Source organism: Pollicipes pollicipes, unplaced genomic scaffold (assembly GCF_011947565.3).
Source record: "Pollicipes pollicipes isolate AB1234 unplaced genomic scaffold, Ppol_2.1 Scaffold_4295;HRSCAF=5057_pilon_pilon_pilon, whole genome shotgun sequence".
Classification (NCBI taxonomy): Eukaryota; Metazoa; Arthropoda; class Thecostraca; order Pollicipedomorpha; family Pollicipedidae; genus Pollicipes; species Pollicipes pollicipes.
Genome location: NW_023596461.1, coordinates 2,741,067 through 2,753,301, shown reverse-complemented (window position 1 = coordinate 2,753,301; position 12,235 = coordinate 2,741,067). Strand labels below are relative to the sequence as shown.

At 56.9% G+C, this 12,235-nt stretch overlaps 2 protein-coding genes across 3 annotated transcripts in view; one reads left to right on the top strand and one right to left on the bottom strand.

Annotated features, from left to right (window-relative positions):
• The window catches only part of vari (MAGUK p55 subfamily member vari), a 62,319-nt gene that overhangs the window by 37,751 nt on the left and 12,333 nt on the right, over window positions 1-12,235 (top strand). For both annotated transcript variants that reach the window (XM_037218985.1, XM_037218984.1), the window contains exons 9-10: window positions 8,095-8,253; window positions 10,725-10,935. In XM_037218985.1, the coding sequence (XP_037074880.1) occupies window positions 8,095-8,253; window positions 10,725-10,935 (370 nt within the window). The remainder of the gene's footprint in view (window positions 1-8,094; window positions 8,254-10,724; window positions 10,936-12,235) is intronic.
• LOC119096194 (keratin-associated protein 19-2) lies at window positions 11,146-12,199 on the bottom strand. The gene is made up of 2 exons (XM_037218986.1): window positions 11,992-12,199; window positions 11,146-11,502 (listed from the first exon to the last, which is right to left on the bottom strand). The coding sequence occupies exons 1-2, from the start codon at window positions 12,183-12,185 to the stop codon at window positions 11,256-11,258; spliced, it is 441 nt and encodes a 146-aa protein (XP_037074881.1). The 5' UTR covers window positions 12,186-12,199; the 3' UTR covers window positions 11,146-11,255.

Genomic DNA, 12,235 nt, shown 5'->3' with positions numbered 1-12,235 from the left:
AGTAATAAGTTTTGGAATGCTGCATGCCACAAACTCCCATTTTGGGAACGTAATTCCCGATGACATTTAAGAACCCAAAAGAAGCCGTTACCACCAAAAGTGCCGCCCACAAAGTGATATTTGGGTGCCATGTAATGTCATGATTCTATCTCAAAAGTGCCGATATGTGGTGTGTTTGAATGCTATGATTTTGAGTTTAATTGCAAGTTGGATGGTGATTGGTGGCTCGTATGGCAGGAGCAGGAATGAAACAGGCGCTTTGAAAAGGATGTGCAATGCTGCAATCTTTGGAATTTTCCCACCAAACTGTTTGCAAGATGCACGTCCTTTGGTAAAATCGCTAACATGTTATCTTAATATGAGGTAAGTTAAGAGCATAGTTGGCATGCTGGACTTCTTGCTCGGCGAGTCTTTGAATGACCTAGTTGAAAAAGATGTGCCATCGATGATTTTGGTGCTGCCAGTGATTTTCTGGTCGAACGAATATTGTTGTAGGTGTCTGTTGCGACGCGGACCTTCACTGCTCGAAAATGCACTCGTCAGTTGCAGGAGGCTGGGGTGCCGTTGGTTTCGGGTACGGGAGGCGATGGGTTCGTCGCGTGGTGGGAGCCAGAGCCGTGATATGTTTGTCCGTTTCTTGAAAGGTATCGGTAGGTGTGTGCGTCGTGGAGAATGCGGTCTTACTTACTCAGGTGCGCCATATATTTTCCCCACAGGTAATGACATGCGAGGTATGTGGCGGCGGTAGGTACTTAAAACAAGCACATTTCATATTTCAGTTTATTTCGTTCCCACAGAAGTAATTCACATGAGTTGTCATCACCATTCAGGAGTTGCATAGGCTTGTACAAGTGCATCTAACCCATGTAATACAATGATGAAGGACATTGACATATATGCCCTGGATTGGCCAGCTCCTGCAGGATTGCAGATGCTTGTTTCCATTTCTTGGTGCTCCATATGTTTGGTCCCTGGAAATAGAATAAAAGTTATAACTCACTTTATGAAAGCCAAGTTCATGCACCCTCCTGGCTATCAAGAAAGCAGAACTGTCTGCCTTGGTACTTATACTCAGGCTCATACACTTGCAATGGTGTCTGCTTTGTGGGGCGACTGCAGCGTTTGTCTGGAGTACAAAAATTGTCATTCTTACCAGTCAAGAGCCTGGAGTACAAAACTTCCTGGTGCCACATCCACCAGAAAACGGAGGTTTTTCCCACACTGCCGTGTGCTCAGGCGTTTTTGTTCGTTATAGTGAGCAATTGACCGCTACGTTTCCTTGAAAAACGCATGATTTTGGTGAATTGTTCCAATGCCCTTCCAATGGATCATTCGGTTAGAGTGCCCGCCTACAGTTTCACCTACCCATGGCTGAGTGGGTCCGAGTCGCTTTAAGCGCTCGCGATTCTCTGCTGACTGGGATGGCCTGCGGCTGGTGCCAGCGGTCGCGCTAAAGTTCTTTGACGTCCGAGGATAGAACGGATCGTGCCGTGCATTTCGGCACGTGGAACTATCGCTTAAACATTTCGCCTTTGACCCGCAATTTCACGACCGGGCGGTAAGCGCTGCTTAGCGTGTGCTCTGATCCCAGACGTCCGGCCGATCAAAAGTGGCGGCTTATAAATCTCGCCTCTCAGTTTCCACTGTATTTGACATCTCCATCACGCATGGGTCAGTCTACAAACCTCTGCGACGCTACAACACGCCTGCAGGCGTTATGAGGGATGTCAAGTATTAGGGATAACGACCTAGCGAGGGCAACGCCAAGTGGACAGTTCACCTAGTGTTAAGTGCAGCAATAGTTATCTGCGTGCCATTCTTGGCCGTGTCGTCATTTCGCGTCTCGTATTTTATGGGTGGCGTGCGATCATGGGGGCAGACTGACCGAAATTGTGTTAGCCAGCTGCGCCAGTCCGGCCGGCCGGCTGTCATTGCCGTGATGGTGCTAACCGCGTCCGTTCTATAAGACGGCCACATTTACGCGGTGCGTGTGCCACATGTCGGCATCCTTTGGGATGTGTCGCGTGGTGCGATCATACAAAAATGGACATGAAACTGAATGCGACGATGTGGAGACGGCACAATTCTGGCTAGTTGCCGTTCTGTCCGCCGGAGGCGCTGCAGTCGGCGCGCTGGGCGACAGTGGCCGGTGAATCACGCCGTGCCGTGGCGCTGCTGTTTCTGAATCGCCCTGTTGCCGTGGTGCGGAGCGTCCTGACCAAGAGCTGGGCGTCGTGTCCGGTCGGTGACGGCGGCAGTCGGCATGAAGCACCGCTGATGCTGCGCGGCCGCCCAGCGGCCCGTCATTGGTCCCGGTCCGCCGAAGCCGCCGAATAGACTCCGTTCTCGGCGCACACGGAGGATGAGCCTGCCTCATTGCTTAAGTGGACGAGCAGCCTGCGCGTGTTAGGCCGCGTGTCTCGCTGGGTGATGCAGTCCGGTCCTGTACAGTGCAGGCTGTGATGAGCGGCCTCTTCGATCCACCTGGCGGGCGGGCCCATCGCTGACGGCGACGACACCGGCTCTGCCGGGCGATAGCATCGGGGGCGGGCTGCAGATCGATCGGGGACCGGCCGGCCGCGCGAGACCCGCCGGCGGCCTAGACCCGGACCGCACCGCGGTGGTCTCAGTCACGGGCCAGACCGCGGCGGTCCAGACCCGGACCGCACCGCGGTGGTCCAGACCCGGACGGGACCGCGGGTGGTTCAGACCCGGACCAGACCGCTGGCAATATAGACCCGGACCGGACCGCGGCGGTCCAGACCCGGACGTACCCTGGGCGGTCCAGTCCAGGCGACGCGAGGCGGCAGGCGAACGGCGCTCGGCTAGCGTGGACTCTGCGCGTGATGGAGGTGTAACAGAACTGTGGTCCTGACCTGAACACGCCTGACAGCCACACCTCGTTACAACTCATGCACTCAATGAATCATAGTCCAATGGCGCGGCTGGTGTGTGAGTAGAAGCCTCTGCTCCTCTAGACGTGGCCTTTCCGTCTCAGTCAACACTTGCTGAAAACCCGCAAAGACATCGGCGCAATTTGCCGCCTCGCCGGATTACTGGCCGACAATATGGGTGGCTTCGGGGTCGCCGCCGCCGCCGTCCGTCTCTCCGCCGGAACGCCGCCTAATCACGCGCTGCCGTTGCGCGGGGGGTCGCACAGCGGCAATTTGGCGGCGGCGGGGAGATTGGCGGCGGCCAGCGCGCCGGCCGGACAGCGCCGCCGGCCGGCCGGTGTTGATTGGATCCGGCCGGCGCGGCGGCCCCCTGCGGCCCCCTGCGGCCGGCGGCCGACCGGCGCAGCTCGCGATCTGACGCGGCGCGGCAGCCGTCAGTCGAGAACCTCGGAGACTCAGAGCGGAGTCGGAGAACGCTCGCTGTACATGTCCATAGAGCGCGGCGTTGTGCTAGGTGGGGGCGGGAGGGATCCATGTGCGGCGGAGTCGGCGGTGGGTGCTTTTGGGCGCGAGTCAGACTATGCTCAGGTCGGTATGGGTGCTGGTGTATGGTGTTACACAACATACCATATGGTGTTCGACGACACAAACCCACCTCCCAATGTGAGGCACTTGCGCCGCGTGTGCCGAAATGGTCGTCGCCGACCTGCCTTCCGAGGACCCGCGACTCGCGGCCCGTGTGCTGCACAGGGGTCAGAAATACGCAATGTCTCAGACTGCGCCAAGTGGTCTGCACCGCATGCAGGCCTCGTCCTTCAGTGTAGATTTGTATAGATTATGTAGCGTTTCTTGTTCCGTGTTTAACGGCCTTTCCGGTCAGGCGCCATGGCGAGCTCAGATTGCGCGCCACCGCTTGATGGTGTTGGTGGTGATAGCAGGTTCACCTGTGATGGCAGTGGTGCAGGACTGGGTTCCGGTGTGTGCCACGTTGACCAGGGCGTGTCTGGGTGGCCCCAGCGCCGTCTTCGCATCTCCTTGGGACCGGGCCAAGGGCGGGTCAGGCGGCCAGAGAAGCCCGGCGGCGCGGTCAGCCCCTCCCCCACCTCCACCCCTGCCCGAACGCAATTACACATGACCTCCCGGCCGGTCGACTAATGTAGCCCAGTGGCTGACCGGGGACACCGCTGAGCTCTGGCCGCGCTCTCCGGTGTCACGTCATCAGTGCTACAGCGAGAACTTGGACGGCTGTTCTACGGCGTTGCTTCTGCTACAAATAAACCTATGCAGACGTAATTCATGCGCAAAATCACTTGTACTGCAAACACTTATACACGTTATGAGCGCTGCAAGTCAACATAAACGCCTCAAAACATATGTCCTTAATTGCTTCTGCTGTAAAAATTCATGCACTGCTTGCATGCTACACGGCATAACTTATACTATTGACATGCTTTATCAACGACGTACAAAAGTATATATTCGTCGTTGCTGTTACCCCCCCCCCTCCCCCTCCTCCGGACGTATGCAGTTTTTCCTTATAAGCGACATTGCTTCCAACTGTAGAGTTTTGGATTACATTAGTGCTACACGGCAAAACTGAACTTAGAAAAATATACCTGTCTTAACGTCTACCGCAAAACCCCATCTAGTTTTACCTCAAAGTGATATTTCTTCTCCTGCTCATACGTTACGTTACTTTTGCGTTATACGATACAGACGACACTTAAAACGCGCCCGGGGGGCCGGTTGAATACCCTTCGCTCGGGTGCGGAGATCAACTTGACCCTCCCCCCCTGAAATCTCAGGAACTAAATGAGCTAGAGACACCAAATTCACAGGATGCGTTGGCCTGTGCGTTGAACTCACTTGTGTCAAAATTTGGGGTTCCTAGGTCATGGCCTACGGGTCCAATAAGGTCAAACATGGTCAAGCTCCAGATTGGTGTCCAAAGTTCTCCAGAACCTAATGCCTGTTGTAAGTAAAATATCATTGGTGCTCATTTAAAGTCAGTAACCTCGTTTGAGCTTTCAGAGGTCACAGCGACTAGAATTATAGAAGGCTGCATTCAGTTTTACATTTAGATAAGCGTCAAAGATTACGTTGGCAGTACGTCCGCAAAACAAGATGTTGCCTTGGTTCATTTTAGGTCAGTGATCTATGCTGAGCAAAGAAGCTTATAGAAGATGGATGATACGGTTCCTGCTATCAATAGATTCAAAGTGAGTGTCAGAAGCTACACCATGAAGCTAGCTCAAGAGCAATAAAACAGGTTGACTTTGACGTAGATCCGTTTTTTATATCTGGTGCTAGGTAAATGGAATTTGTTCAGGCTATTGTGTTGCCAAGGAAACTATCTCAGAGGTGTATGGCTTCGTGTAACACCCCGTTGTCGCATCAGATTGAACGATTCCCCAGAAATTGTATTCACTGAATCCATGGCTTGACTTTCACATGCCGCCGGTCAGCGACCTTGCAAGGTGCATCGAAATTTTTGATACCAAACGATCCGCTATTTAGTTATATAAAGCTACGCAACGTTAGGCGCTGCTACCCCGCGCCGTTCGGAAACCATTCCGGGAAAACCTTCGGGGGTTCAAATTGGCCCCCACCGTAGCGCGTGTTGACAAATTGTACCCGTGAATACGTTTATTTATAGGTTGAGCCAAAAAAAAAATTGGGGGAGCGAACGTATCGGAGCACTTGGTTGGGCAAAACCTGAGTAGTGTTGTCAGCTCCATGGTCTCGATGATAAGTGCCGCTGCAAATATTTTGACCAACAAATTCACGATTGCAGTAGTTCTGCGCGATATTTCTTGTGCTGAAAAAGTCCACGAGTGCTGTGTAATAGTGTTGCAAAACAAGTTTGCGGGCCAGGCAGGGAAACGGCCGAACCTACCCCACTAGACAAAAACGTGGGGTTTGCCCCGCATGTGAGGTCCTATCATCACAGATTAGTGATGGTTGGGATCTCCCACTGAATACGAATCACACATCGAGTTTTGTGTTTACTAAAACGCGACATCACTTCTCCAGTGTCGTATAGAACACTTCAGTGCTACACGACAAAATTACTACTTCAAAATGTCACACTCCTCGTTTTGAGCCTCTGCTTTCAGAACTACAACTTTAACGCATATGTCAAGCAGGACAAATCGAAAAATATCGTAACGTGAGGAATGGATAATTTTTGGTATGGGCACCACAAACGTTCAATTGCAGTGTAGTCCGGTAAGCGTTTCCTCCCAACCTGCAAATTGTTCCTTTACCCTTGCTAGGTGTCCACGCATTTTGCACTCCACAGCTGAGTATGGGTATTAGAAGTAATGTCGCCGATACGTAAAGACTGCATGAGTTTTGCAGTCAAGCAATGACGGGTATGTGCTTAGGAAGCATAAGTTTTGTCGCGGAGCACTGATGTCGGGTATGAGTGTAAGCAGTAAAAGTACTGTAGCAGTGTTGTCGGTAGGTGTTTTTGTGGTAGCACTAATGTCTTGACATCGCACTCTCCTGCTGTTGCGGTGGTCGCTTTGTGGGCCGTCTTGCTGCCTGGGTGTACCCCGCCTTCACCGTATAATTCCGGAGACTGTCAGCAGGCCGATCGGATCTTTCGTGCGTACCACTGCCTCCCTCCCCCCCCCCCCCCCCCGTCACCCCGCCATTCATCTTCTGCTATTGGATATCTTTGTTCGGTCGGTTTGACCGTGTGGGCCTGCTTGTGCAACGCTCTCCCGTTCGCGGCCCCGGTCGGACCTGCGCCCCGTCCTGGTCTGTCACAATCGGGACCCGCCCCGGGGGTCTGCCCGACCCCCTTGGCGAGCCCCTCGTGTGGTCTCGCCGTCCGATTTGTGTCTGCTGGACGAGCCCCCACCACGAGGGGCGTTTCGGGAGGCCCACGGCGCCAGACTCCAGACTGCGCCGCCGGGCCCTTGCGCGCGCTGGTGTGAGCGTGCGCCATTGCACCTGACCCAGTGGCTGGCGCGCCTGGAGCTCGGGGCGCCGGCTGCCGCCCCCCCCCCCCCCCCCCCCCGGAACGACAGCGCGTGGCGCGGAGGCGTTACGGCCGGCTCCCATGACTTTGTGGAGTGGCGGGCTGGGAGCTTTCACTGAGGCCGCCGTGGACGCGTCGTTTCCTGCCCTCCATTGACGCCCGACACGCAACTTCAAAGACAGGGCCATTTCTGTTGGTAATTTGTGGGTACCACAAACCTGGGACGAGAAGCGGCTGAATTGGGTCGAATTGACAACGGCTGGGGTCATGTGCTGAGCTTTGTGAGATGATTGAGCCCACGTGTCTTGGGCGACAGCGAATACCCAAGCAAATCATGTCGTGAACGCACAAATGGATGCGGCAGCAAGCTATTGAATGGACGTTCACGTCACCGATTAGCTTCAACGTTCAGACTTTCCTGGTATGTGGGCTTCCGCAGGTCGAACCTCATTTGGGCTTCGCTGAGAACATGATTAACTATCAGTGTAATTGCTGTTCCTGTATCGCGCATGCGATAATTCTTTTCTTTAATTATTTATTATGTGTCGAAATCTTAGCGAATTAGACGAGGTCAAAGGCTACTGTAAGGCAGCCCTATCCATCTGTTGAAAACATGACTTTTGGCGCTTACTCTGGCCATCATGGGCTATACAATTTGTGAGACGCGTTGTGTGACGGCGCAGTATCTCATTGCAAGCCCTATTTGAGCTTGGGTCAGTGATATCTGCTTTAGATGATTGTGGTGGTTAGCCATTCTCTAATTGGGACTCTTTGTCTGGATTATTTTCCTTGTTTTCGAAAGCCTATGGTTGATGGCAACAAGCTTCGGCAAGTGAATGTCAGTTGGGATCTTTCCTGCCCCCTGGATTCCTCTGATGCGTACTGGTTTAACATCTGCAGACAACCTGACGGGGCTGATAATGCTGGAGAAAATTACAAGTCAGATGAGACTTATCTGGCTGGAACGCCAGAATGGTCTACGCCGTAACTTCTGCGGCGCCCGGTCAGTTGGCCTTTGATCTGCCCCTTGATTTGTCTGGGGCTGAGGGGCTGTAGGCCGGCTTGGCGACAGTCTGTCTTCATGTGAACTGATGGCTGAGACACCCTCCCCTGCGTCCCGCGCTGTACTGTACTGTTTCCCCCGGAGAGCGACGCTGCAGCGGCGACGCTCCCATTCCGACCTGGCTGACGCCTATGGTTTCCCCTTTGCAGGTGATGGACCGGTCCGATCCGAATTGGTGGCAGGCGCAGCGCGTGGGCGTGAACGCGCCGGCCGGCCTCATCCCGTCCCAGGAGCTGGAGGAGCGGCGCAAGGCGTACGTGCCGCCCGAATCCGACTACGTGCACAAGATCGGCATCTGCGGCACGCTGGTACGCGACTGCTGCCCTCCCCCTCCACCCCGCGGGGTGTGCCGGCCCAGTTAGGGGACAGACGATGCCCTCTGACCGCGGGACTGTAGGCACACACTGGACCCCTGGTCACTTGCCACCGGGCCTGCGGGCGCTCGCTATAAGAGCATATTTAGGAAAAAATGTTTCTCGTATAATACTGTCGTGGTTTGCGCGCATTTGGGGTTGGTGTGAGTCAGGATTTTTTGACACAGGATTCATTCATGCTTACCAGAGATTGTCATTCATTCTTTCGCCGCCTTAAAAACCATCACATCGCAACAACACGATCCGATTGCCAGTTTGTCCCCGTCGACCGTAGTGTTGCTAAGACAATTGTCATTGGAAGTACATCGGTTTCAGGGAGAGTAAACAGCTGTCCTGGGCCCATCCCATTGTAGAATGCTTTTGTCGATAATTCATACTAAGCTAGTTTGTCTTTGATTGACCGCGGGAACGGCATTGGGGTTTGGATTGGGACGGGATCGGGACCGGGACGGGATCTGGACGGGATCAACTCCTCTCGCGTTGTGCGATCCCTTTGAGTGGAGCGAAGAACATCATCTGGCTCAGAATTCCAACTTCATTACATCCACCAGCGACCGGAGCCCCTTTGCTCCTGATTGGTCGATTGCCCGGCTTCCCATTCCACTCGACCAATCACCGCTGAGGAACACAATACGCTCCGGTGACGGCACGGTGGCTGTGGATGTGACGGCTTATTGGCAACAATCGGAACGGCATTGCACCAGTAGCGCCGTCAGTAGTGAGGGCTTCACGGGTCCAGGCGTCCTGTTCTTCATTGAGATTGCCAACCAGAATGTCATTTGTATTTAGGCATACAGGCCCAGCTCTTGGCTCAGGGGACGGGAACTCAGCTTGGTGTACGCAATCAAATATGGGGTGTTCGGTTTCACGGTGCATGCTTCCGACACGCTGAGACCCGCGAATGGAAGCATCTCACACACCAGAGGTGATGGGTCTGACATCACTGCAAAATCAAACAAACTTCCTCCATGTCTGGCAAGGGCGCGGGATAGCAGCGACCGCTGATCCGGCGGCGTATGTACCGCACTTGTGGAACGTCACCGTCGATGATCTCACGTGCGCGCCGTGGCGCGGTGTTGGTGCGTCTCGGTCACGACCGGCGGCCGGGCGCTTATCGCTACACGGCAACTGTCTCCGGCGACGGAGGCGTCCTCTTGGGCGGAGGCGGCTGCCGGGCGGCGCAGTATCCTCCGACGGCTGCCGGCTGCCAGCGACGACTGGGCGGCACCGGCCGGACGCGGCGCTGGGCGGCGACAACGGACCAGGACGCCACTGGCGTGGCCCGCTGGGATCACGCGTCAGGTCGAGACCGTGCCCTCTCGGGATGGGATGTCGCGTGGGAGATGTGGAGACCGCGCCCCCTGTGGTCGCAGGCAGTGCGTCCGGACCGCGTCGCTGGGCTGCCGGCGCCGGGCGGACCGCTGACTGATGGCCCTCAACGGCCGGCGCACGACTGGCTACCAGCTCCGGCCGGACCGATGGTCCCCGGGTCAGATACCGTACCCACTGGCCGCCAGCTCCGGCCGGACCGATGGTCCCCGGGTCAGATACCATACCCACTGGCCGCCAGCTCCGGCCGGACCGATGGTCCCCGGGTCAGATACCATACCCACTGGCCGCCAGCTCCGGCCGGACCGATTGGATCGCCCGGCAGTTAATGGCCGCGCGGCCGTACGAAATGTGACTGGGGGGAATTATTTCGGCCGGTCAGGAGAGCTTCATGTGGTATTGATCCGGCGCTTCGTTTGGGTGGTTTCGTTGCTGACTTTGCACTCGCGTGTCGCACTGTGCGGGCCTTGCTGGCTGCGGCGGGTTTCACTGGGAATGTATGCGGCCAACGGGGGCGCTCGGGTCATCATTTTGTGGCCGCCTTGGTATTTCAGCCGATGTGCGTCCGTGATGCAGTCAATGGCCCATTGGAGCGAACTTACGGGCCTACGTGGCCATTTGCGAATCGCTCAGAGCCGGGGCATCGCGATAACCTTGTTCTCATTAACATGCAGAGTGGTCTTAATCAACGCCGCAACGATGTGTGTGAAATAATTAACGCCAAAGTATGCAAGCGCGGAAAGGATTTGGTACCGGTCCAGGTTTAGCACCTACTTGACGCCAGTAATGAAGTTCAGATGGTTTCAGTGCTTGCACTTTTTACTTTCGCTGGGGGATGGAATCTCCAATTTTCAGATGCCCGTAGGGTAAGGGGGACATGGGATGACCCCATGACAACTGCACATTTGTCACGCCCGCTGTCACGGACCCGGAATCCCAGTCGCTGTCGCATTGTGTCGCCCACCTGAACACCAAGACTTTAGTGATCCCCGCTATCCACGCGGGGGTCGCCGCGTCTCGCGCCGGCGCCTGCCCCGGCGGCGGCGCGCCACGCTCACCGCCTCCGCCGTCCGCAGATCAGCAAGCGCAAGCGCAAGCAGATGTACCGCTCCAAGCAGAACAACGAGTTCGACAAGGCCGAGCTGACGCTGTACGAGGAGGTGGCGCGCATGCCACCCTTCCAGCGGAAGGTGCTCTGCCTGATCGGCTGCCAAGGCGTCGGCCGGCGCACGCTCAAGAACCGCATCATCGACATGTTCCCGGATAAGTTCGGCACTACCTTGCCGCGTGAGTGGGCGGGCCCAGCGGCCGCGGCGGTGGGCCGTGTGGAGGCGGCCACGTGCCGCTGCCAGAGCCTGCCTGCTTTGGGGTTGGGGTGCAATGCGCTGCTCGTTCTGTGTTGTCAATGCTCAGCTCGGCTGTCGTGTCACTTTCGGAGGCAGTCGCTTCTGAGGCAGGCAGTCTTCCGCCGAGCCATACGAAATGCAACACGGCCAGTTGGTTTGTGACATCACCTTTCGGGATATCGCGTGTATTTTGGTTGTTGCGAAGGCATTTGCTACTGACAGAGTGCGGGAGAGAGTGGGTCGACAGCTGACGTTCGGAGTCTAGTAGTAGCCATAGTAGTTGTTGCCGTAGTTGCCATAGTATCCGCTGCGGCGGCCAAGACCCAAGCCGTTCCTGTAGCCGTATCTTCCGTAGCCGTAGCCGTTGCGGTTACCGTAGCCGCCGTAGCCGCCGCCGTAGCGACCCAGGCTGCGACCGTAGCTTCCGTAGCGGCCGTAGCCATAGTCGTTGTTGTAGAGGCCGTAGCGGCCCAGGTAGCGGCTGCTACGGCCGTAGCCCGGGTAGTAGCTGCAACGAGAGGCCGGCAGTGAACGCCAGAGCTTAGGCTGCGGGAAGCAGAGCCGGCGAGGGGGGGGGGGGGGGCGCACGGGCACGGTCCGGGTGCAGCGCGAGCGGTCGGTGCCGCGCTGTTCGTCTCAGTCACCGCGCGGGCTGCCGTGGTGACCGGCAATGCATCGGCCGTGGCGGCCTCGGCTGTTGGCCGTCTCTGGGGTGACCCGTGGTTTGACCCGCGCTATGCCCCGTGGCTTGACCCGCGCTATGCCCCGTGGCTTAACCCGCGCTATGCCCCGTGGCTTGACCCGCGCTATGCCCCGTGGCTTGACCCGCGCTGCGCCCCGTGACTTGGCCTGCGCTGCAGGCCGTGGGTTGACCCGCGCTGCGACCCGCGCTGTGCCCCGTGGCTTGACCCACGCTGTGCCCCGTGGCTTGACCCGCGCTGCGCCCCGTGGCTTGGCCTGGACCCGCGCTGCGCCCCGTGGCTTGACCCGCGCTCACCTCCTGCCGTAGTTGCCGTAGCCCCGGTAGCCGTTGAAGTTGCGACCGTAGGTGCCGTAGCCGAAGCCGAGGCCGTAGCCGCCGTAGCGCGCCTCCTGCGCCTCCTGGTCTGCCGCTGCGGCGTCGGCGTCGGCCGACAGCGCAACGGCCAGCAGGGAGGCCAGAGCGAGGCACGAGAGCAGGGCGCGGGCCATGGCGTTCGGCGGTGGGCGGGTGGTGTGTGGCGGACCCCGCCCGTCCGCGC